The sequence below is a fragment of the Saimiri boliviensis genome, chromosome 5 (assembly GCF_048565385.1).
Source record: "Saimiri boliviensis isolate mSaiBol1 chromosome 5, mSaiBol1.pri, whole genome shotgun sequence".
Lineage (NCBI taxonomy): Eukaryota > Metazoa > Chordata > Mammalia > Primates > Cebidae > Saimiri > Saimiri boliviensis.
Window position 1 is genome coordinate 2,739,733 of NC_133453.1, and position 18,930 is coordinate 2,758,662.

The 18,930-nt window shown below is 53.0% G+C and overlaps 1 protein-coding gene across 9 annotated transcripts in view; it reads left to right on the forward strand.

Moving 5' to 3' along the window:
* The window catches only part of HDAC4 (histone deacetylase 4), a 340,829-nt gene extending 322,172 nt beyond the window's left edge, over positions 1 to 18,657 (forward strand). For all 9 annotated transcript variants that reach the window (XM_039469908.2, XM_039469911.2, XM_039469907.2 and 6 more), the window contains 4 exons: positions 601 to 734; positions 12,012 to 12,096; positions 13,229 to 13,370; positions 13,727 to 18,657. In XM_039469908.2, the coding sequence (XP_039325842.1) occupies positions 601 to 734; positions 12,012 to 12,096; positions 13,229 to 13,370; positions 13,727 to 13,766 (401 nt within the window). In that variant the 3' untranslated portion in view covers positions 13,767 to 18,657. The remainder of the gene's footprint in view (positions 1 to 600; positions 735 to 12,011; positions 12,097 to 13,228; positions 13,371 to 13,726) is intronic.
* Positions 18,658 to 18,930: the final 273 nt, after the last annotated feature.

An 18,930-nucleotide genomic window follows, 5' to 3' on the forward strand; every position in this document is an offset into this window, starting at 1 on the left:
GACATGGGAGAACCCATCAGGAGCACACACAGCCTGTGCACACGTGTGTGTACATGTTCAGAGTATGTAGATAACCAGAGCCGGGCAGGCCCTGCCACGCTCTCGTGGCCACAGCCCCTCTAGGGATGGCCGAAGGGCAGGTGGCCTGTGGCCTCTGAGTGGGGCTGGCTGCCCTCGTCCCTTGAGCAGATGATTTGCTGATTAAAAATCAAAGCCTTGAAGCCGTAATTTCTACTCTCAAACACATCAAAGAGAAACCCAAAACCGAAACTCTTCAGTTAATTTATGAAACCAGACCCGGCCTCACCATGTGTCTCTCTGCCCCAGCCCCTGGTCTTCTTATGATGCCATGAGGCGCGTTTCTGGGCTGTGCTGACCACAGCCCTCCCCTATCACCATGCGGTCTCCCCGTTCACCACGCAGTTCCCCCACTGTTCATCACACGGCCCCTTGTCCACCACGCGCCCCCCCTCCACCATGAGGCCCCTCCATCCACCATGCCATCCCCCGTTCACCATGCAGCGCCCCCATCCACCATTTGGTTCCCCGTCCATGATGCAGCCTCCTGTTCACCACACACTCTCCTGTTTCCTGTTGCAGGTTTCGGGTACCTGACGAAGCAGCTAATGGGCCTGGCTGGTGGCCGGATTGTCCTGGCCCTCGAGGGAGGCCACGACCTGACCGCCATCTGCGACGCCTCCGAAGCATGTGTTTCTGCTCTGCTGGGAAATGAGGTACGAAGACCCCAGAGACCCCACGGGACTCTATGTTGACAGGCTCGGGGATGTGGCCTGGCCACCCGAGGGCCCCAGAGCATGAAAGGCAGTCGGTCTCTGACCGCGTGGACACTCACAGCTCCGCCTGGCACCTGCTTCCCCCTACCCTTACCTCTAGATGTGGCAGAACTGAGATTGTGGCTGGAAGAGGCGGGGCAGGACTGGAAGGAGCCCTTTTCTGGTGAGAAGATGGCTCGGGGTCCCTGCAGGGGCTGCGCCCTTTCAGCGCCATTCTGTGTTCCTTACGTGGAGCACATTGTGAGCAGCGGTTTTCTTTTCCTCACTCTCTTCATTTCCTCTGGGGACAGGCGACTTCTCTAGGGAATCCTCACGTGGGTTCCAGTCAGTGGTCCCGAGGCGGGCTGGGGTGCTTCTGCCCAGCAGGCCTGTCTGCTGCTCTGAGCCCCCAGAGACAGGGCTCTGTGCGGCGTCCCCACTGACACCGCCGGAGGGAGTCAGAGATGCTGTGGTCTGTACAGCCGGGCCTCCGAGGCCTGAGCAGAGAGGAAGAACGTTCCAAAGGCTCGGGGCGAGAGTGCCACCTGCAGTGTTCCATTCCGGTGCCATCCTGGGGCCCAGGCATCCCTGCTCCCAGCACGGCCTCCACCAGCTATGGGCCTGCGAGGTGGGGGGAGGAGGTGGGGTCATCACTGCCAGTGTCACATCCAGCTGCAGGAGTGTCTGCAGTGTGTGACACGTGGAGGGGGACCTTTCATTCTGAGTTTCTCACATGCACTTCCTGAGCCTCAGAATCCATCCACAGGCTTTGGGTGTGAGTCCACGTTCCCGTGGCATGACTCAGTCGGTGGCTTCCCCACGCAGAGTTCTGTCTGGCTGCCTGCTCTGGGCCTCCAGTGCAGGTCCTGAGAACAGCCAGCTGGCACGTGGGGGACTCAAGGGTCATGTGTCCGGACCACAGGACCACAGCAGTGCCTGAGGCTCTAGCACACCGGATTCCCAGGCCTTGCCCCGAGGGGCAGGGTGGGAGCCTGCCTCCTGTGCCCTCTGGGATGACCCTCCCCAGGCCGGCAGTCCTGAGGACAGTCCCAGTAGAGTCGGGGTGACAGGGCACTTAGTGAGGGTGTCCTGGTGCTGAGCGGTTTGCAGGAAACTTGCCTTTTCACCCCCATTTGGTGCTTATCCCCCGCTCCGGGGAGCTCCTCTGGAAGCAGCATCCTCATTTTCATCTCAAGGAAAAGGCAGCACTCTACCATCCGATCTCACCTGTCTTTGTAAAAACCTCTCCCCAGCCCAGTGGGGCAGCAACTCAGATGCCATTGGGTCACTGCTGCCTTTCGCCTGCCCTCGGGCACTCCAGACCAAGGTGCTGGTCCCCAGGCCCCCTGTTCATCAGCCAGGTGGTCACACACTCGCAGGTGCCCTGCATGCCCCCAGCTCTGGTGTCTGATGGCTCCTGCTGACAGGCACTCTGGCCTGGCGTTGTGGGGCAGGCAAAGGGGAAGCAGGGACAGCATCCCGGGCACTCCTGCACAAGCCTCCCCGATGGAAAGCCGGCCCTGCTCACTCCACGACTGTCTGATCCGGGTGCCGTGCAGATGAGGGCAGCGCCCAGAGGCACTCGGGGTCACGAGTGGTGGGGACACGTCAGGCCACACGGGAGGCCACGGACCCCTGTCGTGAAGCATGGCACTCAAGGGGTCTGGTGTGCAGGCATCGTCAGCATTGTTCTGGAAACTGCAGGGCGAGGGTCTGCTGTGTGGCCACTGTCTGTGGTGGCCTCAGCATGGGCAGTGCGCCTCAAGGTGGGCAGCACGCAGGGTGCCTCACAGAGGATGCCTCGTGCACCGCCGCCAGTGTCACATCCAGCCTGGGAGTGTCTGAAGTGTGTGACGCCACAGGGTGGGTAGCTTTCATTCTAAGTGTCCCACACGTGCTCTTCCTGAGCCTCCAGACCCGTCCTTCAAGGGAATCCCGAACCTGTGGAATTCTTATTGTGAACGTTAGAACAAAAGGGTGTCTTCTTCCCTAGTGCGAACCCCATTACGAGAGGAACCCCACTGGTCACAGCCAGTTTCCACCTCCACAGCCACTGCTCTCTGTCCCTGGGAAGCAGGTTGGGTGCTAACTGGGTGCTGCTGTAGCAGAGGAAGCTGCGCGTTCCTGGCCTGGGTCTCATGAGAGCAGAGTCTTACTGTGAGCCGTCAAGACCCCCACGTTCCTAGGGCCCCACAGCGCCGAGGCTCCAGAACCTTCCTCCTTTCCCTTCTTTTGAGGCTGATGCAAGGGGCAGCAGCAGAGACGGCAGAGTGGGACCCAGGGCTGCAGGTCCTGCCTCCAGCCAGGGCCTCCCCATCAGGGGTCTGTCTCCCACTGGGCTGGAAGTGGAAGCAGCCGGGAGTGTCCTGTGTCCCCTCCCCCAGCCCCTCAGCCCCTCAGCCGGCCTGCTGCTGTGGCTTTTCCAGATAGGCCAGCTCTGTAATCCTAAATGTTGAAAGATTCGCTTTATTTTCCAAGAAAGATCTTGTTCAGACTCGGGCCTGAAAGCCAAGCATGCCAGAAACCTCTCCGGGTGCCACAAACCGCCTGCCCACCACAGCAAGCGGCTGTTCCAGACCAGGAAGCCAGGGCGCTGGGCGGCTGCCGTGTGCTCCTCAGGCCCTTGCCGTTAGAGGGTCCACCTGTGAGGGGGCCGCTTCCTTAGAACCCGCACAGCTCCGTCTCTGCGGTGACTCCTGATCTGAGGACCAGGGTGAGGACTGCAGGTTCTCAACGGGACTCGGTACCCTGCCCCAGTGATCAGGCAGCTGCTGAGGGAGGCCCAGGACGGGCAGCGCTGAGCCTCGGCTCGCCTAAAGGCTGCCACGGGGCCCTGACCCAGACGTGGGAAGCCAGGGAGCTGGTGGTCAGGGCAGTGGGCACTGCAGGGGTGTCCCAGAGAGGGGGGAGGCTCAGTGGCTTGAGGAAGTAGAAGACGCCAAGGGCAGGGTGACCTGGGGGGTCAGTAAGAGCCCAGAGGTACAGGCACCTCACGGGAGGACAGCTGGGCTCTTGCAGAGGCCGTGGGGGACGCTAGGCCAGCCAAGCCGAGAGCACGTGGCAGGAGGGAAAAGCGGAGAGAGGGGCGCGTGGCTGGGCCTGAGGTAGTCTGTTGGGCCCCGGAACCCCTGGATCTTTGAGGGATGGGCGCATAGGTCCCCTCACACAAAGACTGCAGGGCCACGCCCTGGCTTGGGGGACTGGGAAGGTTGCCATGACCCGCTACAGAGCAAGACCCCTGGGCTCATAATCCCAGACACAGCAGACCTGGAGTATGCGAGGCTCTGCTGGAGGAGCAGCAATAGGCCACGGCCAAGATCAGGGCCTCGAGGGGAGGGGCGGGACCTGCATCGCCAAGGGGGATCCCCGTGGGACCTGCCGCCTGGTTGGGTGCTTCCTGGGCCATCACGGGGGCCTGTGCCAGCCAGAGGGGTGCCAAGAAGGGATGTGGGCAGTGGCTGCAGGTACCAGGACATGCCCTGCCTTCTCCTGGCCATCTTTCTGGGTCAGGGAGGACATTGAGGTTCACATAGATCACAGCACATCAAAGGTCCAGGTGGCATTCCCGCAGCGGGCTAGCCAGCCAGTGACAGGCTTGATGAAATACCAGGCTGCTGTTAAAACATCCAGAGCACTTCACAGGTCCTTTCTTCACATAAAACAGGCTCTTCCTGCTTTTTGCTCCAGTTAAAGGGCGACTGAAGTATCTATTCCCCACCATCCCAGAGCCTTAGGGTTCTTCTGGCTGGTTATTTTAAATAAAAATTGAGAACCTCGCTTTCAGCTGCCGCCTGTTCCTGCTTCCTGATGCCTGTTTGCTCTTCTAACGAGAAAAATCTTCTCTTACTTAAACACATCAAAAAGCAGGAAGCACTAGTTTTATCAAGGTCTTTTTAAAAATCTCTTTAATGCACAAAAGTTGGCCTGGACCCCACTCCTCTGCCCGGCGGCCTTTGATGAAGGTTGATATACAGTGTGCCGGGCGATCTGGCACGCACAGGCGGGGCCGCCAGCTCTGACAGCAGCGGCCTTTGGGGACCCTGCCGCTGCGGAAGTGGCTGAGTTATCGGGTGTGCGGGACAGGAAGCACAGAGGGGCCTCGGTGTCCCTGCTCCCTGGTCAGAGCGACCCCTCCGTCTTCAGCGCACGTGTCTGGAGGCCGCTGCTGCCCTCAGCAACCAGTTTATTTAACAGTTTCCATGTTCAGTTATCTGCAGCTGCTGGTGAGCATGGGCAGGGGAAGGTTGCCGTCGGGTGTTGCACGTTGCAGTGTAGACGGGCCGTGGAGTCTTGTGGGCGCAGGGCTGAGTCGGGCCTCCAGCCAGCTTCCATCAAAGACCCTGCACCAGACCCCGACGGCGAACTGTGGCCCAGGCCCATGCCCCTGAGAGGCCAGGGAAGGGTCGTCTCTCCTGTCTGAGAACATGCCCAAGGCAGGTTTTCGCTTGGGCCAGGTTTCTACATTAGTCACGGGCCGTTTCAGTGTTAAAGTCACCATCTCATTTAACCCACTCCAGGATTCGTGGAAGACATTCGTGGAGCAGGAGGTGGGATCTTGTGTGGAAAAAGGTTTTCCTTCGGGAGTTTAGCTCACTAGTTTTGTTCTGATGCGTTGTGAAAGGTGTGGACGTGAAGCAGCTCTGATAGGGTAACAGAAACCAAGTGTGTGAGATGGAGTTGTATCAGCCTGAGAGCTGGCTGCCTGCCTCCAGCCACTCTTCCTCTCACACTCACACACCGCACACGGGCACCCTCTTGTACACACACACCCACGCAGGCACCACAGTCTCACACACCGCACACGAGCACCCTCTTGTACACGCACACCCACGCGGGTACCACAGTCTCACACACACACACACAGCACACGGGCACCCTCTTGTACACACACACTCACGCAGGCACCACAGTCTCACACACACACATCGCACATAGGCACCCTCCTGTACACGCACACCCACGCGGGCACCAGTCTCACACACACACACCGCACACGGGCACTCTCTTGTACATGCACACCCACGCGGGCACCACAGTCTCACACACACACCGCACATAGGCACCCTCTTGTACACGCACACCCACGCGGGCACCACAGTCTCACACACCGCACACGGGCACCCTCTTGTACACACACAGGCACTATACACAGTCTCTCACATGCACACACACCCCACACTCTCACACTCAGCCATACTCCCTCCATGCCAGCAGTGATCTTTTTATCTGCACGCAGCTGTGTGTGGCGTGCATGGGTTCCACTCTGTGTGTCCAGTCTGCCCCTCTTTCCATCTGGGCTGCCAAAGCCTCCCTGGCCGACTTTCAGGAAGGCAGAGCCCAGCTTCGTGGCCTTCAGAGTTGAAGGAACTGTGGCTGCACACGACGGGACTGCCCCTCTGGGCCCGTTACCTGGGTGTTGGGATAAGGGACATCTCGATGCTCCCCTGTCCTGAGGTCCCCTCTGTAAAGCAGCCTGTGTGCATCCTGCACAGGCCCGGACCGGGGTAGGCAAGGGCTGCTCCAGGTTTGCTTGTGACAGACAGAGTTGTGCTGAACTTCCGGGCAAGCCCCCAAAACACCTCCGGAGGCTGTGCCTCCGGAAAACGTCCAGGAGAGGAAGTGGTGGGCGCAGGATGTGTCTGTTCACCTTTAGGCTATAACATCAAGCTGCTTTTTAAAGGGTTGAAGCTGTTGTAAGCAGTGGCGTGAGCAGACCTCAGCAGCACTTGGCATTCTTGCCCTCAACCTCTGCCAGCTGGACGGGGGTAACACTGGCAGGGTTCCAGGGTCACTTCCTCATGACCGCGATGGCTGAGCGGCCCTCATCTGCCTGTGAGCCACGTGGACTTTCCCTTCTTGTGAAGTTCATGTCTTTTGCCCACTTTTCTATTGGGTTGCCTTTTTCCTATTCTTAGTGGGGTGAATTAGGCAGACAGACAGACGCGGAGGGGAGAAGGAGAGATAAAGGGAGGGGCAGCGGTGCCGTGAAGCAGATTCTGCACACGTTGACGACCAGCTTCTCCGGGCTGGGGAAGACAGGCACACACACACATCCTGTGCAGTGGATTTACTACTTACAGACAGGCAGCGGGGGGCAGCAGAAGCCAGGGGCACCACGAACCTGTCCCCCAAGACTTGGAAAGCTGGCCGGGTGGGTGGAGTCCCATGTGCGTGCTCCTCTAGGAAACGCCCTATCCTGAATTTCGTACAGCTTGTGCCGTGTGACACGCTGAGCTGAAGCTCTGAAGGGTGCCCTGTTTCCGCTGGTGGGGCACTGGGACAGAGCCAGGGTGGCCAGCCCATGGCCTCCGCATCTCAGGCTGTTTTCCCCAGCACAGTCCATGGTCACTCTTGAGAACTACGAGTATGAGGGACCTGGGTGGGTCCAAGGCCCCCGGAAGAACTGTCTGCAGGCTGGTGGGTGGTAGCTGGGTGTGCGTGAGTATCCCTGTCCTCTGGAGGAGCTGCAGTAGGAGCAGAATCATCTGTTCCTTGACTGGGAGGACTCTCCTAGGCTGCAGGTTTACTTTGGGTGAAAATTCCAAGTTATGGATTCAGTGACATTCATGGTTATAGGTCCATTCAAGTTTCCCATTCCTTCTTAATTTGGAAAAGTTAGGTTTTACCAGAAATGTCTCCATTTCAACCAGAATTCCTTCAGATTTCTTGGCACAAGTCAAGCGTCCCCAGTTCCCCGCCTTTCACGTCTCTGCTGTGCCTGCAGCCGGGGCCCCTCTTCATCCCAGGGCTGTCCCGGTGTGCCCCCTTTGGCATTCCTCTGTCCGTCCTGCCAGAGCTTGTCCGTTGAATCAGACGCTTCTGAGAACCCACTTTGGGCGGCAGCATCCTTCTTCTCAGAATTGGCTTGTCTCCTTTTCCATCTGTTTTCTTTCCTTCTTGCATTAAGACAATGGTGTTCTCTTGCTGCCTTCTTACGTTGAATATTGATTTTTAGTTTCTCCTGATCTGTCCATTCAGGGGTGTGCATGGCTCCAACGTAGGTTCAGCGGCATCTCACATTGTCATAGGGAGCGGTTTTCATTAATTTTTAGATGTAAGCATTTCCTAATTTATATTACGATTTCTTCTGATTTCTTCTTTTGCCCATGAGTTGCGTGTTTTCTGATTTCCAAACATAAGGACTCATGGCGCTCTTTTTGCTATCAATTTCTAACAAATTGCAGCGTGGTAAGGAGGAAGTCTGGCTGGCGTTTTTCTGTGTGGAGATGTGCTTTACAAGACAGTGCGTGGTCAGCCTGCAGAGACATTCCACATGTGTTTGAGATCATGTGTCTTCTCCGTCTGTTTCCCAGAGTTCTGTTTGTGTTCGTTAAGCAGAGCTTGCGAATTGTATTGTTCACATTTTCGGTTTCCTGACCGATTTTTGGGGGATTGTCCACAAAGTCGCTCACCGTGGTGGGACATGGATTCTCGTTTCCTTTCCGTTGCCCCAGTTTTTACTTAGACATTTTAAAGCTGCTTTACTAAGCACAGACATTTGACGTTGTGGTAAGTTGAAGTCTTCCCATGGCACAATGAACTCTGTACATCCAGTAATGCTCTTTCCATTACATCTCTTGTGCCAGATACTGGAGATGTGACCCCAGCTGCCTTTTCCTGTGTGACTTTCAGCCTCCCCTGAAGTTTCAGATGTGTCTCCTATAAACCGCAAAAGTCTGGATGGTGGATTACTTTTGTGTCCAGTCCAGTGGTCCCTGCTTTAAGTGGAAACGTGGGTCGTCGGCCACGAGTTTGCTTCCTTTTTCAGATGCATCCTACTTGCGTCTGTTTGTCCCCATTTTCGAAAGCTCTTGCCTTCTCTTTTCTCCCCTCTTCGGCATAATTGAGGGTTTCCTGCATTCCATTTGTTCCCTCTACTGAGTCCAAAGATGTCGAACGTGTTTTCTTGTTTTTCATTCATAATCTTTAACAACTGGAGCATGTGTTCTCAACACAGTCGGCACCCTCACTGCCGCCTCCATGCAAAGCAGAGCCCGGACTGGGCGAGCCCTGATTAGGTGCCAGCGTAAACACAGAGCACCCAGCTGGATCTCCTTCCACTGCCAAACTACGTGTTTATCAGACATTGAAATTTAACCAGGGCCGTGAATGGTTTTGTTTTTTTTTTTTTTTTTTTGCTAAATTCAGCAGCCCTAGCCCCAGTGCCCATCCTAGGTTCTATCCCTGACTGGTATTTCATTTCCTTCTTTCTTGTGATTGATTGCACTGATGAGACACCATGATTATTTCTCGATGTCATCCCTGCTCATTCAGGCGCTCCTGCACTCATGCCATTTTCTTGGCTCATCCTTTCTTCTCGTTTCTCACACTGCCTTCTAGGATTATTTTCATACTGCCTTAAGTATAACACACCATTGCAGTCCCTCGGGAAAAGACTTGTGTGGTCAACTTCCCCAGCTTGTGTTTGTTGCAGGGAAGGTCTTTATTTCACTGTTGTTCTTAGATGACAGTGTCACTGGATAAACAATTCTGGGTTGACAAGGATTTGCTCTTGACACATTGAATATTTTAAGCCTCTGCCTGCCCGCTTCCACTGCTGTTAAGAAGTTGGCGTATGGGTAGTAGCTACCCCTTGGAAGATTTTGTTTTCTCTAGCAGCTTTTAGAATTTTCCTTTTGTTTTTGATGTCCTGCAGTTTTACTCTGATAATGCCTAGGTGTGCATTCCTGGGGTTTTTTTTTTCTCCCTGCTAGAGTCTCAAATCTTCCAGGTCAGGTTCATAAGTCTCTGGTTGTCTCATCATACAGAAATGTCATGTATTTTTAATACATACTCGGCATATTTACTTTTTAGAATTTCTAACTGGTAATTTCAACAACTGCAGTCTTTAAGGATCTAATGTACATTATTAGTAAACTTTTAATTTTGGTGTAGTTTTAAGATTTACAAAGACATTACAGAGATCACATACAAGTTCCTCATTCCCCTCAGAAAATGTCTTCTACTGTGAGTGTCCTACTTCGGCAGGATCATTCGTCACAGCTTAGAAACCAACACTGACTAGTAACTTACTACAGCGTGAATTCGGATGTCACCAGCTTTGCCACAACTGCCCTTTCTCTGTTTTAGAGTCCCGCCAGGATCACACGTCACAGTTAGTCATTCTGTGTCTTTTGTCTCCGTCTTCTGTCGTTTTCCGAGGAGCCTTGGCCACATATTTTGCAGACCGTCCCTCAGTGTGTGTGTGTTTGAGTGTTTTCTCTTAGTTCTTTGTTTGGGGAGGAAGATCACAGAGTCGAAGTTCCAGTCACCTGTCAGCGTGTGTGCCGCCAGGACAGCTCACCAAGCTTCACCATTTGCTGAGCGCGATGTCTGTCGGGTCCTTCCACCATCAGGTTATGCTTTTACCACCTTTCCAAGTGTATTCTTTGGAAGGAAATCACATTCAGTGCAGCGCACACTTGGGGGGACAGAGTTGGGGAGGCATGAAGCCCCACCTCCTGGACAGGGGAGTAGGTGCGTGCATTATTTGAAATTCCCAAGGATTTGTCTTGACTCCCTGTGTATTTATTTGGTCATTTATTCATATCCCTGTGAACTCCTGGGTATCTGTCTTACACTTCGGGTCATGTTTCAATACCGTATTTATTTTGTTGCTCAGCTGGTTAGTGCCCTGGCCCCAGGGCACTTTTCAGAATGGCCCTGCGCGTCCTTTGAAGGCCCTCAACCTTCAGACACATCCTGATTTCCCAGCTGCCCGAGGTGCCCCAGGCTCGCCTTGTGCTTTCCCCGCGCCAGCCGTGGACCGAGGGTTCTCCGAGGAGCCCCGCTTGCCTTCATTGGAGAATGGGATTGGGAACCTCACTCATCTCTCCTGATGCAGGCTCCTGCTGGCTGCTTCCGTGTTGTTTCGGGGTTTTGTGACTGGGAGCTCATGCTTCCTGGAAGTTAACCAGCTGCGCTCATCTGAAACCTGGTGTGGTCTGTGTGCCTCAGATGAGGTCCCGCAGTGGTTTCTGCCGGAGCCCTGGCCTGGCGGAGCTGCCGCCGTAGTAGCTGTCCACTCCCAGCGTCTAGAGTCAGGCAGATTCTCAGGGTCCCTTTGTCTTTTCACCTCTACCCGGAAGCCAGAGTTAAAACCAAACGCTCCTTTTGATGACCTCTGTGGGACAAGCTGCTGATGTGCGTCTGTCGTGGTTCACCCATCCTTTCCTGACTGGTCTTTCCAGCCCCAGCCTGCACAGCCCAAGGCTAGCCCCAGGACACCTGGGAACATGGTGCTCTGACCTCCCCAGTCAGGGCCAGCTTTGTTCTAGACCCAGCAGGTTTTTCTGTTGTATTTCTGTATTTCTATAACCTATTTCAATCAACAAGTTTTTCTTTTTTGAGACATGGTCTCTCTGTGTTGCCCAGGCTAGCGTGCTGTGGCGCAGTCTTGGCTCACTGCAGCCTCCCTGAACCAGGATCAAGAGATTCTCATGCCTCTCCTCCCAGGTACCTGGGACTACAGGCGCATACCACCACACCCGGCTAAGTTTTGTATTTTTAGTAAAGATGAAAGTTTCACCATGTTGCCCAGGCTGGTCTCGAATTCCTGACCTCAAGTGATCTACCTGCCTCAGCCTCCAAAAGTACTGGGATTACAGGTGTGAGCCACCGCACCTGGCTGATCAACCATTTTTAATTGTTGTGTTGTAAATGCTCTGCTTTGCCCTGTTGCCCTGTAATTCACCTGTAAACTTATTCCCGTTTTTATCTGCTGCCAGTGCTTAGGGAAAAACTCGGTGTGACGGATTCCCTCTGTGAGAGATCCGACTTCTTCATTTACATCTCCCCTGACCCCACCTTCCACTGTCCTGGGAGAAAACCAAGATCAGGGGATATTCAAACGTTCTTGCTAAGAAAAGACAAGGGAAAGAAATGTGATGAAATAAGCGTCACTCCCCTGATGTAACCCTTGGCATCAGTGGCAGATTCCAAGCTGGTGTGCTGGTGACAGGCCACTCCTGGGCCTGTGTTTCTTTCCGCTACTTATAGGAACCTACAAATACAGCTTACAGGGTTCTAAAAAAAGACGTAAAGAAAATAAATCCACTTTTATTAAAAATTTATAAACACCAAAGCACATTTGGCTTTTTTAAGTTACTTTTTCTGCTCTCTGGGCACATGCACCCCACAAGGGACTCTGCCTAGGAAACAGCTGCTGTCTCGGAACCCCATCTAACGCATGTGTGGACTATATCGGCAGTCTTCATATTCCTGTGTATTTTCTTCCAGCTTGATCCCCTCCCAGAAAAGGTTTTACAGCAAAGACCCAATGCCAACGCTGTCCGCTCCATGGAGAAGGTCATGGAAATCCACAGTAAGTTGTCTGGCTGGATGCTCACAGGGGACATGCCCGGGTGGCGAGGCACTCCACCATGCCCCATCCCTGTCCCACTACGCCCCCAGCTCCCTCCATCCGACACCGGCTGCTTCCCCAGGCCTGCAGCAGGAGGCCTGGTTTTCAGCTGCATTTTGTGAGCTGGTAGAGACTCACATTTAACCCTGACTGGATTTCCCACAGCCCACTGGAGTGGCTCCATCATCCCATTTTGTAGGTCTGGAGAATCAAGGCCTAGATAGTCTCAGTGTGGAGTCACTTGCTCCAGGTCCCCAGCTAGCAGAAGGGACCATGGCTGTGAGCCTGTGCTCTGGGGACTCCAGCCTCTTCCCTGGACCACAGAAGCCCACGTCCTGAGCTGAAAGAACCCTTGGCCCCGCGGAGAGGCAGGGTGTAGGCCCTCTGTGTTCTGGCACTGACCCTCAAGCAGAGGGTCCTGGCTGCAGGGGTGTGGCACGCAGCCTATGTCAGAGGCACCTCCCACACCCTGTCGTCACAAGCCCAGCTTGCCTTTGAGATGACCCAGGAGGTTGAGACTGTCCACACAAGCAGGTGTGGTCCAGAGCTCGGCTCCCCATTTCCCTGTGTGGGGGAGTCCTGGCCTCAGAGCCGTGAAGCTGACCCTGGGCCAGCCCAGCCCTCCACATACACCCCCTGGCGCCTGGTGCAGAACCCGTCCACCCCAGCCTCTGTGAGGGCCCAGGCAGAAGACCCCTCAGCCCCAGCGACAATCCCCCAGCTCACCTGCTCCCAGAGATGGGAAGGCTCAGCCCAGCAGGTTGGGATCCCCCACTCCTGGCCACCCAGGGCAGAAAGGGGCCCGTGAGCGTGGAAAGTCAGGTCAACCAGACCCTCCGTCTGCAGTCCGAAGCCAGCTTGCTCCTGGAAGATCTCCAGCCGCTCATGATGGGAAAATATTTCCAGAGATTCTTGGTCTTTGTCAGTTTGCAGCCGTGCAGTTTTCTGCCTCGTGTCTCTTCAAAGAGGGCTGCTTCTAAAAATCACAAGGGATGGATAGCGTTTGAGGCTCAGGGTCCTGCAGGACCTTCCCGGGCCACGGAGCCTCCTGCTGAGTTCTAGTCACTGAACACCCTTCCTCACCCCGCCCCAGGCAAGTACTGGCGCTGCCTGCAACGTGCAGCCTCTACGGCGGGGCGCTCCCTGATCGAGGCTCAGACCTGTGAGAACGACGAAGCCGAGACGGTCACCGCCATGGCCTCGCTGTCTGTGGGCGTGAAGCCCGCCGAAAAGAGGTGAGTGCCTGCCCAGCTGCCCGCCCGCCCCACCGCCCGCCTGCAGGCTCACCCAGCCCCACTGTGCCCAGTGACATACTCTGCAGGGTCAGAACCTTCATGACACGTGCCCTACCAAGCTTGCAGGGCAGGCCCTGGGAGAGGGATGCCCATCACACTAGAAACAGGCCAGGTGGCCCCCTCCGTCCAGTGCCAAAGCCCCTTAGAGACGCACAAGGAGCAGTCGACCCTGAACAGATGCTGCCTGCGCTAGGCCAGCAGGTGGGGCAGCGCGGCCTTTAACCCACGTTCTGTTCTCTCTCTGCTGTGGGGCACCTACCCCACGCCCCTGTCTCTTTCTCTTGCGGGATCCACAGACCAGACGAGGAGCCCATGGAAGAGGAGCCGCCCCTGTAGCGCCCCCTCGAAGCTGCTGTTCTCTTGTCTGTCTGTCTCTGTCCTGAAGCTCAGCCAAGAAACTTTCCCGTATCACGCCTGCGTCCCACCTCGGGGCTCTCGGAGCACCCAGGGACACCCGGCGTGCGACAGCCACGGGAAGCCTTTCTGCCGCCCAGGCCCACAGGTTCGAGACGCACATGCACACCTGGGCGTGGCGGCCTCACAGGGAGCACGGGACAGACGCTGCTGACGCGCAGACACGGACACGCGCAAGCCAAGCACACTGGCGGGTCCCACGAGGGACGCCGTGGAAGAAAGCAGCCTGCGGCGACGGGCGGCCGAGCCGCCGAATTCAGTTGACGCGAGGCACAGAAAATGAATATCAAAGATCTAACAATACACAACAAACTTGATTAAAACTGGTGCTTAAAGTTTGATTATCACACACAACTCCACAGTCTCTGTGTAAACCACTCGACTCATCTTGTAGCTTACTTTGTTTTAAAAGAGAACGTTTCCTACGGCTGTGGCCTGCCTCTGTGACCCATGGCAGTGCAGCGGGGGGGTCTGCACCCAGGTGGGGGACAGAGTGACCTTTAAAGAAGACAAAACTGGACAGAAACAGGAGTGAGCCTGGGGAAGCTGGCTTGAGTTTCTCAAAGCCATCGGAAGATGCAAGTTTGTGCCTTTTTTTTATTGCTCTGGTGGATTTTTGTGGCTGGGTTTTCTGAAGTCTGAGGAACAATGCCTTAAGAAAAAATAAACAGCAGGAATTGGTGGGACAGTTTCCTGTGGCCAGCTGAGGCTGGCAGTGCCGGCCCCGTGAGCCGGCCTGAGCTCTGAGCTTGGGCACTGGCCGTCATCTCCGGGGCCGGGGGCTGCAGCCCGCTGGTCCCCGTTTTGCTTTATTGCTGTTTAAGGAAAATGGAGGTAGTTCCGAAACAGTGGCAAATCCCGTTGGAGGTTTTGAAGTCCAACAAACTTTAAGTGAATCCAAAGTGTTCTCTTCTCACACATCACATAGCGATTGAGCATCTCCGTCTGGTCGTGAAGCATGTGGTAGGCACACACGCAGTGCTACGATCGGAATGCTTTTCATTAAAAGCAAGTAGCATGAAGTATTGCTTAAATTTTAGGTATAAATAAATATATATGTGTATAATATATATTCCAATGTATTCCAAGCTAAGAAACTTGATTCTTACGAAATCTTGATTAAATATTTATAATGCATTTATAGAAAAAGTATATATATATACATATATATATATGAAATGAATGCAGATTGCGAAGGTCCCTGTAAATGAATGACTTGTGAATTTGCTCTAAAGGTGCTTATAGAAAGGGATCCTGATTGAAATTCATGTATTTTCCAGCTCCGGATTGGCTAGATTTCAGATCACCAACACATTCGCCACTGGGCAACTACCCTACAACTTTGTACTTTAATTTTAATTATTTTGTAACAGAACCCCTTCTGTCTCCAAGCCTTCATGCACATATGTACCTAATGAGTTTTTATAGCAAAGAGTATAAATTTGCTGTTGATTTTTGTATGAATTTTTCACAAAAAAGATCCTGAATAAGCATTGTTTTATGAATTTTACATTTTTCCTCACCATTTAGCAATTTTCTGAATGGTAATAATGTCCAAATCTTTTTCCTTTCTGAATTATTGCTTGTACATTTTTTTTAACTTTCAAAGGTTTTTTAATTATTTTTTGTTTTTTTGTTTATTTTTGTACAACGAGTTTTCTGCAGCGTACGGAATTGTTGCCGTCAGAGTTTATTTTCAGAAAGTGAGAGGAGGGACCGTAGGTCTTTTCGGAGTGACACCAACGATTGTGTCTTTCCTAGGAGCTGTGTAAAGAAGCCCAGGGCTCTTTTTACCTTCAACACTAGTAGTATTACGAGGGTGGTGTATTTTCCCCTCCATGGCAAGGACAGGGAGGCTCGCTTGGGATGCCCGGCCACCCGGGAGGCTTGCCAGGCGCCGTGGGCAGTCAGCATTAATGAAACTCATGTTTAAACTTCTCTGACCACATTGTCAGGTTAGAATTCTAACTTCAGTTTTCCAAAGACCTTTTACGCATGTCAGCAGTTCATGAGCACACGTGGAGCTCTTTACCCATTTGAGTTTTCCACCGCAGCCACGTGGCCAACCCTGGACTTTGGAGCCTGTAGCTGCAGGGAACCCAGGACCCTTGTTGCCTGGTGCACCTGCAAGGAGGGCACGATTTCCTGACCAGGACAGCCAGTCTTGACTCTCTTTCTCTTCAGCCGTAACTGACAGCCACGTCTCACCGGTTTCATTCCAAACGGTATCAGGTTCAGACCTATGGGCAGACATTCAGACACACTGTGCTCAGGAGGGACCCAGAGCCAAGTTTCAAAGTTTGGTAAAGTTTACAGGGTAGCTTCTGAAATTTCAGACTTTTGACCAAATGAGTGCAGATTCCTGGATTCACTTGGTCACTGGGCTGCTGATGGTCAGCTCTAAGACGGTGGTTTGAGAGCAGGGCAGAAAGGTCTTGGGACTTGTTTGACTTTCCCCTCCCTAGTGGCCACTCTTTGCCCTGAAGCCCAGATTGGCAAGAGGAGCTGGTCCATTCCCCATTGGTGGCGCAGAGCAGTGGCAGGGCCCAGCTAGCTGGCTCTTCTGGCCTCCTTGGCCTCACTGTCTGCACAGCCCTCTGGGGATTCTGCCACCTGCCCTCTAACCCCACCATGGCTCGTGGGGAGGAATGCATCATCTCACTTTTTTTTTTTTAAGTGGATGATGGGGTAGCATGGACTGCTCGGTGGCCAGGTTATCATTGGGGGGACTTGATTCTAATCTCATTCAAATGGAGACGTCCTCTGTGCAAAGGCCTGGCGGGGAGGCACTTTCAGCTGTCAGCTCACTCCAGCTTCACAAACGTGCTGAGAGCATTACTCTGTAGCCTTTTCTTTGAAGACATACCCGGCCCTTCTCCCTGACAAGGGTCCAGGGCAGATGGCGGAGGATCTGCCTCGGCGTCTGCGGGCAGGACCGCGTCAGGGAGGGTCCCTTCAAGGGCTCTCCCTGTGGGTCCTCGGACCTTTAGCCTTTTTCTTCCTTTGCAGAGGCCTTGGGGGCACTGGCTGGGAGTCAGCAAGAGAGCACTTTATATCCCTTTGAGGGAAACCCCGGTGACGCCACTGGGCCCTTTGGCGTCTGCCCTGCCCTCACGGCTTCCCGCCATGCCGCAGCGTGCCCACGCCCACCAGCAGGCGGCTGTCCCTGAGGCCGTTGCCCGCTGGGACTGGCCGCCCCTCCCCAGCATCCCAGGACTCCGGTTCTGGAGGGCCATTTTGTCAAGGTGTTTCAGTTTTTCTTTACTTCTTTTGAAAATGTTTGCAAGGGGAAGGACCATTTTGTAATGGTCTGAACAAAAGCAAGCTTGATTTTTGCAGCACTAGCAATGGACTTCGTTTTTATTTTTGATCAGAACATTCCTTCTTTACTGGTCACAGCCATGTGCTCATTCCATTCTTCTTTTTGTAGACTTTGGGCCCACGTGTTTTATGGGCATTGATACATATATAAATATATAGATATAAATATATATGAATATATTTTTTTAAGTTTCCTACACCTGGAGGTTGCATGGACTGTATGACCGGCATGTCTTTATATTGTATACAGATTTTGCACGCCAAACTCGGCAGCTTTGGGGAAGAAGAAAAATGCCTTTTTGTTCCCCTCTCATGACATTTGCAGATACAAAAGATGGAAATTTTTCTGTAAAACAAAACCTTGAAGGAGAGGAGGGGGGGGAAGTTTGCGTCTTATTGAACTTATTCTTAAGAAATTGTACTTTTTATTGTAAGAAAAATTAAAAAGGACTACTTAAACATTTGTCATATTAAGAAAAAAAAAGTTTATCTAGCACTTGTGACATACCAGTAATAGAGTTTATTGTATTTATGTGGAAACAGTGTTTTAGGGAAACTGCGCAGGTTTCAGAGTGAACTGCCTGTCTCTCTCGAGTTGATTTGGAGGGATTTTGTTCTGTTCTGTTCTGTTTCTTTCCTTTTATCTCCTTCCACGGGCCAGGCGAGCACCGCCCGCCCTCACTGGCTTTGTGATGGTTTATTCTGATTGAGAACCGGGCAGACTCAAGAGTCCCCTTTTCCGCACAGCTGTGTTGACTTTTTAATTACTTTTAGATGATGTATGGCTAAGATTTCACTTTAAGCAGTCGTGAACTGTGCGAGCACTGTGGTTTAAAATTATACTTTGCATCGAAAGGAAACCATTTCTTCATTGTAACGAGGCTGAGCTTGTTCTTAACTCGGCCTCACTTTGTCTCTGGCATTGATTAAAATCTCCTATTGAAAGAAAAAGAAAGCGAACAGTTTTTGTTTGTTTGGTTTTTTTTTTTTTTTTTTTTTTTTGGTTTTTTTTTTTTTGGTTTTTTTGTTTTTGCTGTGTGCGCTCCATACTGGGGGGCACTCTTTTCCAGTTGATGGGAATGACAAACATATATAATCTATCTATCTGTAACGGGGGCTTGAACCTTACTCACCCAAGAGCTTCTTACGGAATGTGGTCGAAAACAAAGTTGTAACGACACTGTATCCCACTTGATGCCTGTGCGCGCCTGGTGTGGGCTCCCCACTGGCCGTGACCACCATTCTCCTCTGTGATTTAATCCACTTCTCTTGGATTGTCTGGACGTGCCCAGTGGTTCTTTCTTTTGCTCAGTGGAGTTGAAGGTTTTGTGTTTGGTTTTCTCATTCTTGTTTTGTGTGGATGGATTTTCACTGACCAATGATATCCTCTTCTGACGGTCAACTTCTTTCCACTTCGCTGGAGTCCAGTATTCTGTACCACATCACGCAACCTGTTACTCTTGTGGTGTAAATAAAGACTGCGTTACTTGCCCTCCCAGCTCTGGTTTCTGCTGGTGCACGCTTCCTCATTGGCTCTCGCATGCCTGGGACCCTGTGGGCTGAACGGCCAGTGTCCTGGGTCCCATCCGGATGGGTGCACGGGAATCACTGGACCCCATGGGGACGGCCCCTAGACCCAGACCAGTGGCAGACCTGTCCTCCCTGCCTGTATAATTAGGTCCCCTGGGAGTGTCTTCATTTTAAAGGTCCCTTAATTTAAATCTTGACATTATCTTCTCCCCCAAAATGCTTACCAAGCCATGGT